Source organism: Podarcis muralis, chromosome 9 (assembly GCF_964188315.1).
Source record: "Podarcis muralis chromosome 9, rPodMur119.hap1.1, whole genome shotgun sequence".
Lineage (NCBI taxonomy): Eukaryota > Metazoa > Chordata > Lepidosauria > Squamata > Lacertidae > Podarcis > Podarcis muralis.
Window position 1 is genome coordinate 23,187,906 of NC_135663.1, and position 14,555 is coordinate 23,202,460.

General features: G+C 44.0%; 1 protein-coding gene across 2 annotated transcripts in view; it reads left to right on the plus strand.

Annotated features, from left to right (window-relative positions):
• The window catches only part of ARHGEF38 (Rho guanine nucleotide exchange factor 38), a 55,008-nt gene that overhangs the window by 31,920 nt on the left and 8,533 nt on the right, over positions 1 to 14,555 (plus strand). For both annotated transcript variants that reach the window (XM_028744246.2, XM_077933887.1), the window contains exons 6-12: positions 1,063 to 1,262; positions 2,827 to 2,960; positions 5,763 to 5,867; positions 6,766 to 6,888; positions 8,314 to 8,634; positions 11,092 to 11,232; positions 14,332 to 14,530. In XM_028744246.2, coding sequence (XP_028600079.2) covers positions 1,063 to 1,262; positions 2,827 to 2,960; positions 5,763 to 5,867; positions 6,766 to 6,888; positions 8,314 to 8,634; positions 11,092 to 11,232; positions 14,332 to 14,530 — 1,223 coding nt within the window. The remainder of the gene's footprint in view (positions 1 to 1,062; positions 1,263 to 2,826; positions 2,961 to 5,762; positions 5,868 to 6,765; positions 6,889 to 8,313; positions 8,635 to 11,091; positions 11,233 to 14,331; positions 14,531 to 14,555) is intronic.

Here is a 14,555-nt window from a genome sequence, read left to right on the forward strand (position 1 = left end):
TGGTTTTGGAACAGCTTAGTTCCTGAATGTTTAGGCTCCCGCACGCCGCAAAGCCGGAAGTGACTCTTCCAGTTGGCGAACTATTTTGGGAAGCCGAACATCCAGAGGGGCTTCCACGGCTTCTGATTGGCTGCAGGAGCTTCCTGAAGCCAATCAGAAGCCGTGCTTTGGTTTCTAAACGTTATGGAAGTTGAACGGACTTCCGGAACGGATTCCATTCGACTTCTAAGGTACAACTGTGTACTAATAAAGAATGCATATATGCTGCAAGCAAGCATTGACTTACTGGGTTGCCAAATACACAAGCTGACCATGATGATGCTTCTATATTAGGGTTGCCAACTTTCTAATAACACAAGGTGCATTTAATCTTGACACTATTGCCTCCCTCCTTGCCCTCTGTCCCCTGCCATGCAGCAGCAAAGTGACTGACCAGAGGTCAGGTGAGTGGCAGTGCCCTGTCACACTGTCTGCTACTGGCTTCGATGTGAAAATTTAATAAAGAGGTATGCTTAAAGATGTCATCTGTTTGGCAAAGTCATACTGAGTACCTATGTAGTGGTGGCAGACTGTAGCCACCATTGCTGGCTGTTCTCTTTAGGGGCAAGCAACCATATAATCTCACATGCAGCACCCTAAACACTGTTTCAGGGTCCTGATTCCTGAAACATCTGTGTATACTTTTTTTTTAAGATAGCAAGAAGGCTTCAATGGCAAGTGGAACAAAACTAAATGGTCGATTGTGAAAACTAATTGTAATTTTTACAGGGGTGAAAATGCTCCTAGCATCAAACAGCTGGAAGCATTAGCCACATCAATAAAGAATATAAAGCATTAGCTAGCAGCAGGTATACCTGCAATTAGAATGACTCATGATAACAGTTGTTTGTTTTTCCAAAGTTCATATATTCTTTCATCCACTGGATATTTTACAGTAAAAGGAATAGCTTCGCCAGTTATGGATTTGTTGTGAAAGGAGCCACTACAAGGAACTAAGACCTTCCTCTCCCCCACCTTCAGGAACTCATTTGTTGACTTAACAGGGCTTTGTTTAAATTTCAGGGGGAAACCAAACCTTCTGGACATGGGATCTCTGATGATCAAACCCATCCAGCGTGTGATGAAGTATCCCTTGTTGCTATGTGAGCTCTTGAATGCAACTCCCAGGTCCCACCCGGACCACACAGCACTGCAGGATGCCTTGGTTGCTGTGAAAGGCATGAATACAAATATAAATGAACTTAAAAGAAGAAAGGATTTAGGTAAGACAGTGTCAACAATGTGTGGTAATTGCAGGGAAGGGCTATTTCCTTCAAACCTGGCTTGAGGGCCTTTCAGAAGCATCTCATTGGCTGCTGGAGAATACAGGATGCTGGACACATGGACCTTTGGCCTTATCCAGTGGGGTTCTTGTAATTTTTGGCTTGTGCTCACAAAACTGCAATAAGTCTTGGCTTCAACCTATGTTTCAACCGCCTTTCCATGTCAGTTTGGGTGCATGCTCTGTGAGAAGGAGTTTGGAAGCTTCCATTTTAGTTTAACCACAGTTTAAAGGTAAAGGTACCCCTGCCCGTACGGGCCAGTCGTGTCCGACTCTAGGGTTGCGCGCTCATCTCGCTTAAGAGGCCGGGAGCCAGCGCTGTCCGAAGACATTTCCGGGTCACGTGGCCAGCGTGACGAAGCTGCTCTGGCGAGCCAGCACCAGTTTAGGGTGTGTCTAAACACTAAACTGGCTAAACTCAACTATGGTTAGTAGAAACAAGGCAGCTTCATAAACCATGGTTTGAAGTTGTCTGGTTTTTCTGGGTTTGGACAACAGTGCAAACTATATTTTGTGGTGGCCAACTCCCAAGAGACTGCGATCTACTCGCAGAGTTAAAAACTGGCAGTGATCTACCCCCTTTTTTGGGGTTCAGGTCGAAGTTGTTGAGCTTCTTTTTATGGGCTGCACCCTAAAATGTTTAGCTTTTTTTAGGAGAGCCAAAGTTCTTGGGCTTCTTTGGGGGGAGCCAGTGATCTGCCAGTGATCTACCACAGACGTCCAGTGATCTACCGGTAGATCATGATCTACCTGTTGGCCATGCCTGCTATATTTAATGAAAAGAAACTTCCTAGCGTGAAAGCCTCTGAACTCCATTGCATGGTGGGAGAGGAGTAGGTCAGGATTAGCTAAGAGAGGGGCAGGATGTAAGTCTTATTCATGGTGTGATAAACCATAATTTATCTGAACACGGCCACTGACCGTGATAATTAAATGGGTCCTTTAAAGATGTTAGTGTGTGCCTTGCAGAATTAAACCAAAGTCCATCTTGTTCATCATTCTGTTTTTCAAGTTACCAGCTAGGTGACCTCAGATGTTTATGAGAAAAACAGCATACAGTATTTGACTTCCAGCCTACTAGTCTTAACTAGTGAGGGAGAAAATGAAATATATGTGTTTCAGGTCCACCATTGGATTCTTGCATTTGCATAAGGTGTATAAGAAAGTTGGGGCATTTTTTTCTTGTTATGTTTCAGCTTCTGTCAAGCAGATTCACTAGGGATTTAAATCGTGAAGGCATGAAAATTATTATAGCACACGGAATTATATGTTCTGCAGTAAATAGCATCAAAGGAGCTACTACAAACAACAGGAACAATTAGAGAGATGGATTTTTAAAAGCTTATATGGCCACAATGATTTTCATTATCCTTGTTATTTCCATAGGTAGTAACCTTCAGCTCTTTCTGTCTTTTGTTGGTCTCTTCATGACTTTGAAGGACAGTAGGAAAAGCCCAATATAAATGCAGATTTGATGTATTGATGTGTTTTTTTTCTAATTGCAGTGCTGAAGTATAAGAAAAATGACGAAGATGAATCTCTGAAAGAGAAATTTGCAAGACTAAACATTCACTCGATTAGTAAAAAATCGAAGAGAGTAACTGGCCACCTGAAAATTCTGACTGGAGGAGAACCTCAGGTATTTAGGTGTCTGGCATTTTTCTTTACAGAGTGTTTTAAAGGGCATGAACTAGGAGTGAAGAAGCCTTTTTGCTCTATTGGCCACACCCCTAATCAGGGTCGGTCTTGCAGATCAAATTCGACAGGCAGACAGGACTGCCCACTGGGCACTGCAGCACAAGGCTCATTGATAGCCCTGTGCCTGGCATTTTCATAAGAAGCCCTGTGTTTCTGATGGGGCTGCTTTTCCAATGGGATAAGAAGGGGCAATGCTTGTATTGCGTCTTCTGCTCTGGAATGGGCTTGTTGATGCAGCACAGAGGTTCAGGAGTGTCCAACCATCACTGTCACCCCCTTGGAGCCAGGGAGCTGCAATCACACAGTCTTTGCAGCTGCTCATATGATGGGATTGTCCATCATTAATAGATTTATTGTGGCAGGAAGAGAACTTAAGAGCACAGCAGGCAACATTCATTCTGGCTCTGCAGCACAGCCTGGCTCCCTGTTTTGCAAAGGAATTCAGGAATCCAAATGAATATTGTATTCATGTTTCTCAAACAAGGGGCGGATTCCCCCACTGGCAACCTTCTGTGGGGCCACGTGTCAGGAGTAGGCAGAGCTGGAAGTCATAGTACGTGACACTAGAGTAAAGAATGGGCACAGCAGTGGATGGAATGATTACATTGATACAGTAGGCTAAGCCACACAAAGGCCAAAGGTTTCTACATACATGGAGACAAAAATCTCTCCATCCTGGCAAGTAAGAGGCATTATGATGGCTCTTGAGAAGAGTGTGGGCAATGAATGTGGGCTTATCAGCTGTGCAAACTGATGGTGGCCATTGTGAATTAAATCCTATATTACATCTGGACAATGGAGACAATGGAGACCAGGACCAGGGATTTTTTCAGCCAGAACTCAGCAGAACTCTCTTCCAGCATCTCTCAGGTGGCCACCATTGCATGATAAGAGAACAGGGGAGACGTTCATGGTGAATTCTGGCACCTCTTTTTCTAGAAAAATAGCACTGACTAAGACTGCTAATGAAGTTCTCCCAGTCCCCAGAGTAAGGCCTGTTTGGATGAGCCATGCGACTCTCCCACATCTTCCAAACTACACAACACACACACATGCAAGTTTTAACTATCTGCTAGCAGCACTCGCAGCCTTCCAATGCCAGCCACCGTGAAATGTCCTTAATTGCGAAGAGAAGCTATTTTTATTCAGACAGTAAATTCTCTCTGGTTTGGTGTTCTTTTTCTAAACACTTTTCAAACTCAAATACTGGAGAAACACTTTGAGTGGGGGGAGGAGATGATGCTTTTATGAATGACTGAGCATCCTCCTCCCCTTTAATTAGAGGTTCAGAGCACTCACATTTCACATCTCTGACATCTGCAGCAACTCCTACTGCATTAGAAGAGAAGACCAGATTTGACACTTCCAAGGTTGTTGCCGTCATCTTCTCTCTCTCTTCTATACAAAGAAAGAAAACCGAAGCAAATAAAAATGCCAACCCTCAAATCGGGACAAGTATTGGTCAGCCTCTGAAATATTAGGAGTCTTTCTCAAACTTTGCACAAGTATTAATTCTGCAGAAGTACAGTAATGAGCAGAGGGACAGACAAATGCATGATCTAAAATGATGCATTGCTCATATACATTTTTATGCAAGCCAAGAGAGATGAAAGTCTAGGCAAGTGTCATAAAATCAACCCTGTGCTTCTCTGATATCTTGCTGACCCTACTTAACAAGCAAAGGGAAATTTCTGTCACTTCTCTTAAGCTTCCCACTCCTCCTTTTAAACATTAAAAGCTTCCCTAAACAGGGCTGCCTTCAGATGTCTTCTAAAAATCTGGTAGTTGTTTTTCTCTTTGATATCTGGTGGGAGGGCCACACACACAAACACACACTCCCTTAATTCATCTGTACTTTTTTATGGAAGTTTATTGATTATACAGAAGGCAGACTCATCAATGTGGAGGATGTCTCTTTGGGGCATCTATCCATTCATAAAAACACACAGTACTTCTTCAGTTCTCCACTTCCTGCAGAAGATACAACTTACTGGTTGCTTACTGTTCCCTTCTCAGGTTCCCACACTACATCTCTCCCCCACCGCTAGGATATTTGATCAAATTTGTGCCACTATTGCCTTATGATGAGAATTGCATAAATTCAGCATTACTTTTAAAAGAATGAAATGGAACTTGTAATTCTGAGATGATGAAGGATATATCTGGGAACACGAGCAAAGGGATTGAAATGAAATGAAACGTGACAAGATATAGGCCTGGTTTGGGCACAGTGCTAACCTATGGTTTAACGTTCTGTGAATGAGCTTGTGTGAGCCTTGGACTTATGCATTCCTCCCCTCTCTGATGCAGCTGTGAGTAGGAGATTGAAAATTGACACAAAAGCTTCCAGTTCGCCATGTTTTAGCATTTCATTTGAACTGAAACAAGTCAGTTACATAAGCCAAAGTCTGAAGGTGTCTTGCTAGCTAAGACTAACCATGGTTTGTCTGCATCCAGAAGAAACAACAAACCAGAGATAAAAATGACAACAGAATCTTCTAACCTCCTCTCCTCCTCTTGGCTTGAGGTTGGCTCAGCTAATTCATTCCAATAAGGATAAGCCATAATTTATCACTATGTCCGCATGAGGCCACAGTCTAAGAGCACTTAAAGCTATTCTTGTATCTTCAGTGGAAGGAATGCAGAAATACTTTATGCAATATCTCTGCTAGTGTTAGGGCTACTCCACCAATTATTAATGAGTGGCCTCTGCTCCTGATCTCAGTGTTGCCCTGTGTTTTAGGTGAAAGATGAAACTTTTAATAAAGAGGAGAAGTTGTTTAGAAGTTTGGAAAAGACGGTCAAACTCTGCGTGAAGAATATTTCGGTGTCTCTACAGCATCTGAAGGTGAGTGTTAACGCAGCACAACTTAAAAAAGAATCCATTTGCTACTTGCATGTTGTAAGCGAATATTAGCTGCTTCTGAATGAGTGTGAAACTTGAATCCACTGGATGAGACGTTTTAAATCAAAAGACCAGGATGAATTCTCAAGTTGCATAATGATATGAAGGTTAGACCTCAATTAGTGTGGCTCCTGGCAAAAGCTTTTAGGGCTATATTAGTCCAAGGCATGGGTGGCTCCATGTCCCTCTGTATGCCGCTTGACAACAGCTCCCATTATCACTGACTGTTAGCCATGCTGTTTGGGGCGGATGAGAAGTGGACATCTGCGGGGACCGCAGGTTCCTCATCCTTGGTCAAAGGCCTGGTGCAGAGTAAGATGGTGGTTTGCAGGGTGGTGTAAGCATGGGGGGAAACTAAAACACTTCCTGGATCAACTAGGAAATATGATAAATCTAAACGAGAGAGATTGTAGCAAAGTCCGGTCTTTGCAGGGATAATTTCCTGCTTGGGTAGAACTTTTCACATGAGAGATCCTCTGAAACGTGCTATCCATTGGTGCACCTCATTCTGTCTTAAGTGTATATCAAGTCAAGCAGACTTCTAGCTTCCTTAGTGGGGATGTCATCCACTGAAACACATGCTAGCATTGGAGGGGAATGCAGACTGCTTTGCACATGGGTGGGGAACCTCCAGATCTTGCTGGGCTGCAGTTCCCATCATCTTTGAGCATTGGCCGCACTGGTCAGGTGGGAGTTGCAGTCCATTAACATCTGGATGGGCCACAAATTGCCCAACCTTTGACCTAGCCGTTTCATTTCCTTCATGTGCCTCCTCTTCCATTTGTGTGTACACCTGAGCACGCACATCTTTTGCCCATTTCATTGTTTTCATCATTTCCAGGAGTCTACGCTTCTAGCTGCACAGAACGTAACCGAACTTCAAGTTTTTCTGCACGAGAAAGAAGATGAGGAAAATGGCTTTTCAAACACCTTGATTAATGCTGAAAAGCCCAGCGAACGATATGTACGTTTTTGATGGATATTGGTTTCAAACAAAAGATAAGGGATAGGGTTTAAGGAAGTTTGTTGCTTCTGCAACAAAGCCAGCAGAAGGTGTGTTGTTGTTTTTTACCCAGCTTCCTGAAGCCCTGATTTCTTGCAAATAAAAATTCTAGCCTTCCACAATGAGGAGGAAGGAAGATTTCAGCCCTAGTCAGTCATTACTGGCATGAAGGGGCAAAATGAGTAAAAAAGGGCTGCCACATGGTTCCTTCCAGCTTTCCACATGTTCAAGGCAAATGTCTGCAGCAGAAAGGCCTCTGTACTTGTGTAGGCAAGCAACACAAATCAAAGGCCAAGGGTTCTAAATTCAGGGTAAATGTGTTGATAGCCTTACAACAGTTTTTCTGGAATCAGGTTGCATCACAAACAGATGTGGCGTGAGTAGTTCTTGTGCTGGATCAGGGCTATACCCTGTGATTAATTCCGTCCTTAATCCTTGGGCACATATTTATTTCATAGAATCATAGAAGCATAGAGTTGGAATAGACCACAAGGGCCATCGAGTCCAACCCCCTGCCAAGCAGGAAACACCATCAGAGCACTCCTGACATATGGTTGTCAAGCCTCTGCTTAAAGACCTCCAAAGAAGGAGACTCCACCACACTCCTTGGCAGCAAATTCCACTGTCGAACAGCTCTTACTGTCAAGAAGTTCTTCCTAATGTTTAGGTGGAATCTTCTTTCTTGTAGTTTGGATCCATTGCTCCGTGTCCGCTTCTCTGGAGCAGCAGAAAACAACCTTTCTCCCTCCTCTATATGACATCCTTTTATATATTTGAACATGGCTATCATATCACCCCTTAACCTCCTCTTCTCCAGGCTAAACATGCCCAGCTCCCTTAGCCGTTATTTATAGTTTTCTATTCCCTCCCCCACTCTTTCACTCCGAAATTGGGAGGTTTACAAAAATACGGTAATTTGAAAACATAATACATAGCCAACGGAAACATTAAAATCATTATTGCACGTTACATAATTAGCATCATCATTAAAAAGCGACAACCCATCAGTTCCTAAAATGCATTTATTTGTCTTATTGCCCTTATATCCCACCTTTTCCTGCAAGGAGCTCCAGGTACATGGTTCTCCCCATCCTCATTTAATCCCCACAATGAAAACCCTTTGAGGTAGGTTAGCCTGAGAAGCCCAAGGTTGCCCAAGAGCTTCATGGCCAAGTGGGGATTCGAACCCTGCCCTCCCAGGTACAAGTCTGACACTCTAATCAAACCAAAGGAATGATACAAGGTTGAGGTGAGACGTGCTTCAGAGGGAAGACCATTCTGTGGATACATAACTGGTACAGAAGGAGAAATGTCAGCTTTAAAGGAGGAGAGGTGGGTGGTGAAGATTTATTTGTTGTCTCTCTTTCCCTCCCTGTGCACATCTAGGCAGAGCAAGTAGAGAAGATGGTTTTGGTCCCCCTGTCAGCGTTGCAGGCCCTCTTCCCAGGCCCTCAGAAGCTCATCCAGAAGCGCTATGACAAACTGCTGGATTATAATAGCTACCACCAAAAGGCGGCGGGAGAGGAGATGGATTTGGCCAGGAAAGAATACGAGGCTCTCAATGCCCAGCTGGTGGAGGAACTCCAGACGTTCAACCGGGCAGCAAAGCAAATCGTGAGCAACTGCCTGTGTTGCCTCGTCACTCTCCTGCGGGGGATGATGTCATCAGCTCTGCAATCCTATTCCATGGGGGAATCCCTCACATCGGTAAGTCAGCTGTAGATATACTCATATTGAGATGATTACAATTAAGGTTGCCTGTCTGCTATGCACCTTTGAAATATTATTAAAAACCAAATGCCTATATTCGACAAATACAGTGGTACTTTGGGTTACAGACACCTCGGGTTACAGGCGCTTCAGGTTATAGACTCCGCTAACCCAGAAATAGTACCTCAGGTTAAGAACTTTACCTCAGGATGAGAACAGAAATTGCACGGCAGCGGCAGGGCAGCAGCGGGAGGCCCCATTAGCTAATGTGGTACCTCAGGTTAAGAACAGTTTTAGGTTAAGTATGACTCTCCGGAATGAATTAAGTTCTTAACCTGAGGTACCACTGTAATATGAACTTGGGTCACACACACACACACACACACACACACACACACACACCATACACTTAATGCACATTTAAAGCACTTGGCTTCCCTCAAAGAATCCTGGGAACTGTAGTTTATCCCCGACAGAGCTACATTTCCCAACACCCTTAACAGGCTGCATGAAATTAAGGCAAGGACCACCTCCAATTCTGTGGTTTTATGATGGGGTTGGCATATTTCAAAAAGTGAAAATCTGGACACAAATTTTTTGAGCTTTTATGGGGGGGCCAAAGTTGTTGATTATTATTTTTTAAGGAAAATCATCAAAAAATCAACGCTTCAGATATGGGCTGCCATACGCCTGGGTTTCCCCAGACATTTTTGCCGCTTTTTGAACATTTTTGACAGACGAATCTCAGCTATGTCCGGACATATGGCAGCCCTATTTTATTAGCCAGTTCACCCATAACACTAAGCCAAGCCATGATTTAGTGTGAACGTGCAGATGTGTGGGTTCCTGCAGAGAATATTGTGACTGCTTTGCTCCTCTGGTCCTGCTGCTGCTGTGAACCAAGGCACAGTTTGGTTTAGTGCGATGTCCAAACCCAGGCTTGTGGTTTATCTCTCTCCAGATAAATAACCAGCTTGGTTTCTTCCATGACTTGCCACTCGGGATTTGAAGTTGTCTGATCTGGATGATACCAGAGCAAAAAATCACCGTGGTTTAGGGTATCTCTATCCAGAATTAATCCTGGATATAGTACAGCTGCAGTCCGATGCTCATTGATTTGGAATTAAGCCCTGTTGAACTCAATTAAACAGATATGGGGCTGGGCTGCCTGGGTTATTAAATGATTGTGTGCTTGGACAGTTTTGCCTTCCCCGCTGTCCCAGAAAATGACATGCTTCTTAGCATATTATTTGGTTTCCTGTAGTGTGGTTCTGCCAGTGTGTGAAGGGTGCCCTCTAGCGTCCTCTGGTTCAACTAGGTTTTGTGCCACCTGGTTGGATGTTGTTTCCCTTTAATTGACTCAGCATTGTTGCTAGGTAATAAGTGTTTTTCAGTGTGTATGTATTAAAATGAGTTTAATATATGCAACTGAGCAGCGGTGGGAAGCGTAGTTCTCCTCTTATGTGCAGTGGCGTGTTGGAAGGAAAATGAAAACAGCAAAGGAAATATTTGTTTGGGTGGAAGAGAGTGTCCTAGTGGATACCGCTACTCCTCAAACACATGCATGCAAGATAGTGAGGTCGTGAGGATGTCACACTAAACTGTAGCTTAGCTTAATGAGCATAATATCTCTCCTGATTTGTGCCCTCCCTCCCCTCTCTCATTCTCTAGCATGGCTGCAAGGAGGAGTTTAGAAGATTCTGCTTCCACTTGTGATTAACCACAGTTTGTTGTGTCAGTCAGTCTTGGGAAACTCAGGTCAATTTTAACATCTACAAGTTTCCAAACAGCCAGCTGCACAGTTCTGGGTTTGTGTAACGTATCAGGCTATGGTTAAAAGCAGAAACGAAAGCTGCCAAACCCCCATTAGCCATAGGGGAGAGGGAAGCATGGAAGCTTTTGAGGTGGGCTTATTCATATCTTGCTGAACTAGGGATGGGGAACCTCTGGCCCTCCAGATGTAATTGGATTCCAACTCCTTGTCGTTCCCATGCTGGGCCAAGGCCAATGGGAATTGAAGGCCAATGGTTCAAGGGATAGCTAGATATATAATAAAGGATATCATCTAGACTAGGATAGTCTTTTTTTACCCATGGGAGAAGATAGCTCAGCTGGTAATTTCAGGGTGATGGGTTCAAGCCCCATGTTGGGCAAAAAAATCCTTCATTGCAGGGTGTTGGACAAGATGGGTCTTCTTGGTCCCTTCCAACTCTACAATTCTATGAATCTATGTGTTGTTCGCATCAAAAATTCAGCATTGTGTCTGCAGAAAGGCAAGGGGTACAACAGGAAAGGCTTTTCCTGATGAGCTTCTGCCAGAAGCCCCACCACAGGAAAAAGCAGTGACGCTGTTCTAGGCCTGCCGAATCAGAACCAGCATTACGTATATATACTCCCTGATCCATCACAGCTTGTGACTAATCATGTAAACTTGAACCTCTTTTGAACTTACAGCTGTCGTCTCCAAGCATCAGCGAAGTTCAGCACCAGGTTCTCGAAGACATACACAGTCTGAATTTTGTCAAAGAAAACAACAGCATAAATTTCATTGAGAGAAAGCTGAGCTTTGAAAAAAAGAAGCCAACCCCTCTCCAGGTTTGTAGCATACATTTGACAGGAGTCCCCGTTGGAAGTTGGGGAACTAGGAAAAGCAAAATGCAGGGCAGAGAAGTTAATATATAGAAACCACATTTTTATTGCCAATTGAATCTACTGAAAGCTAATGTCTTTAGATTCCTTTCCAATCCTATTCCTTCACCCATGCACTGTTAAGGCCCCAATCCTACTATGCATTTTTACCTGGGAGTAAGTCCCGTTTGAGTTGTTACAAACTACTGCTGTGTCAGCAGCAGTAGTTGACTGGGCTGCATGTCAGTTTCAACTGTCTTAACTTTCTATGGGTTGTTCTACTGTCTACTTTCAATACATGAATATGTATACTTTATCTGTTAAATCAGCAGTCATTTGCTTTGGAAAGAAACGACTAATCTTGCTTATAAACTTGAGATATGCACGGCAGGAATGGGAAAGTTGTGGTCCTTCAGGGAGGTCTCCTATTTCCATCAGTGCCAGCCAACATGTCCAATGGCAACAGATGATGGGAGTTGTAGTCCAAAGATATGGGCAAGGGCATGGATTCCCCATTCCTGATGTATAGAGTCAAGAGCTCAAAAGGACCTGGCTTGTGGTTAAGGATTTGCACTTAGTGCTCATTGAAATCCGTGAGACTTAAAATCCATGGGTCATGATTAATGTGTCCCATTGATTTAAATGTGGTGTAAGTTCGTCTTAGTCTGGATCCATAGTTTCGTTGTGTTTTAACAGGACTTAACTTCCAGGAGGTATGCATAGAAGTTAAGGGCAGGACTAAAAAAGAGCTAACAAAGCCCTGCACAGGGTTTTCTGCTTGCACAACAAAGAACAACTTGTGGGAATTGTTGTTGTGTTGCTATTGTTGGCACCCGTCGGTCTCAAGAGACAATGGAGTGTGCCTTCAGGGGGAAGTCAAATTGCTGTGTTAGCAGCACCAAAGTGACCTCCCTGGGGAACAAGCAGGTCCTGGGCTTACCAGACAACAAGACCCCTCTCTCAGCCTCGCTGATGTGGTCCAAAGGAAAGCAGAGAAATGCAGCTTGGGGGAGTAGCTGGCATTAATCAGGGGAAAGGCAGAAGGATCAGGAGTTAATCCCTCTTTTCTGAAGGATCATGCTCCCAATCTGAATTGGGTATCTCTCTCTTATTAACATTGGGCAGGGGGCAGAAATGCCTGGGATCTCTCTTATTGCACCTAGCCTGGTCCAGAACTTCAAAAAAGTATGACTAGCAATGCATTCCTCTGAAAGCAAACGCCACCCTGTGCCATTCCTCTCCAAAACACGCTTGACATTTCATTCCACAGCCCTTGGCAATGCCATTGTCGTAAGCTCCTCTTCGATTTGTGCATATTCAGTCCGCAGACACATTTCCCACTAAACATCTGTATAGCAATTCTAATCTCCCGGTGAATTTTTTTTATTACACAGGAAACCTTTAAATGCCTTTCATAGTGATGGCAGGTGATTTTATTATTATTATTTTTTTAAAAAAAGAAGTGCTGGGATTTAGACGTGTCTAGTGCACAATGTCGCCAAGAGCTGTGCAGAAGTCCTGCTTGTCCTCTATCGGTAACTTCCCATTCCATATCTAAAACAGCATAATCCGTGGATTACGGGTTTCTCAAGCCTTGTGATGTTACACGTCCCTGTCACTTTTTGTGCGGGGTGACTTCAAAATGCTTCCCGTTAATTGACACCGACACTGATAAGTGCATTAAGACGGGAGGCGAAGGCAAATTTCCTCTACATGACTATTCATAGAGGACTAATCTTACAGCCGTCAAAGTAAAACGCACAGGTACCTCAGACTATCTGCCATGTACAATAAGCCCCTGTTCGCTGCAGCAATTTGCACACAGCTTTACCCTGTGAATTTAATGCCATGGCACTGTAATCTGCCCAATAGTTCATGGTTAACAATGAGCCCAGCAGCCGATTTCCACAAAAACCCTACTTACACGAGCAGTTTACTCACATAGGCATTGTTAGATCGGGCCCGTCTTCTATGAAATGACAAATCACTGTGTGCAAGCAGTTATTTTCCCAGGGCAGTGGAAATGAGCGTGAAACTAGGCATGATGTTAAAGTGTACTTAAAAATATATATTGAATAGCATTCCCTGATAACTAGTGGGGATTAGAGCAGGTGAGGAAGGGAAGTTTAACCCTTTCTTCCCATGCTACCAATGGAGGGTTTCAGCTCTGTGAAAATAGCTTTAAATGAGTGTTTTTTGTCAGGACTTCGAGAAAGAGCCAAACCATTTTCCACATGTGCTGCATCCTTTTTTAAATTATCAACACACCCAGTGGCCACTATCTGCATTTTTTAAAGAAGCATGTGTGTTAAATACATTGGGGCATTGAATGCTGTATGTGGTTTGGCCATGGCTCTGTGTTGAAATAAGCAAGAGTATTCCAATAGGCAACATGCTAGATTTAGACATGGGTTACCAGGATTCAAATACCTATTCAGCTACTGAATTTAGATACTTACGGTAAAGGTAAAGGGACCCCCTGACCATTAGGTCCAGTCGTGGCTGACTCGGGGGTTGTGGAGCTCATCTTGCTTTATTGGCCAAGGGAACTGGCGTACAGCTTCCGGGTCATGTGGCCAGCATGACTAAACCACTTCTGGCAAACCAGAGCAGCGCACGGAAACACAGTTTACCTTCCCGCTGGAAGCACCCACTTTGAGGTGCTTTCAAACTGCTAGGTGGCAGGAGCAGGGACTGAGCAACCGGAGCTCACCCCATCGCGGGAATTCGAACCACCAACCTTCTGATCGGCAAGTCCTAGGCTCTGTGGTTTAACCCACAGCGCCACCCACGTCCCTAGATACTTACGGACTCACTGTTAAAACTGTGTTTTTGGAAGACAGTCTTACTGGGCTACGAGTGATTGCCAAAGAAGAAGAAGAGATACTGAATAATACCGACTTGCCAAGGGAGTGTGATGGGGATTGATTGGGAAAGTGAATGAGACAGAGATTGTCATATATGGTGGAGAAAACAGCCGCAGGGATGTTGATATACCCTGAATATGCTTTCCTATGGCATTGCAATTGAAAGTATGTCTCAAGCTGGGTTTTGTATTCTTTCCAGCCTGAATTTCCACGGCAGACTGAAAGCCACAGGTCCATGATACTCTCCACATACAACTCAGACTTGCTGTACCAAGCCAAGCGCAAATGCAACGCCACTCAGGAGTTTGATATTGATCTCTACGAAGGAGAATTGGTGGCTGTCGTGGAACGAAAGGATCCTTTCGGAAGTACTGGCAGATGGCTTGTCGACACTGGAAGTAAGTCCTCAGGCACATTCATCAC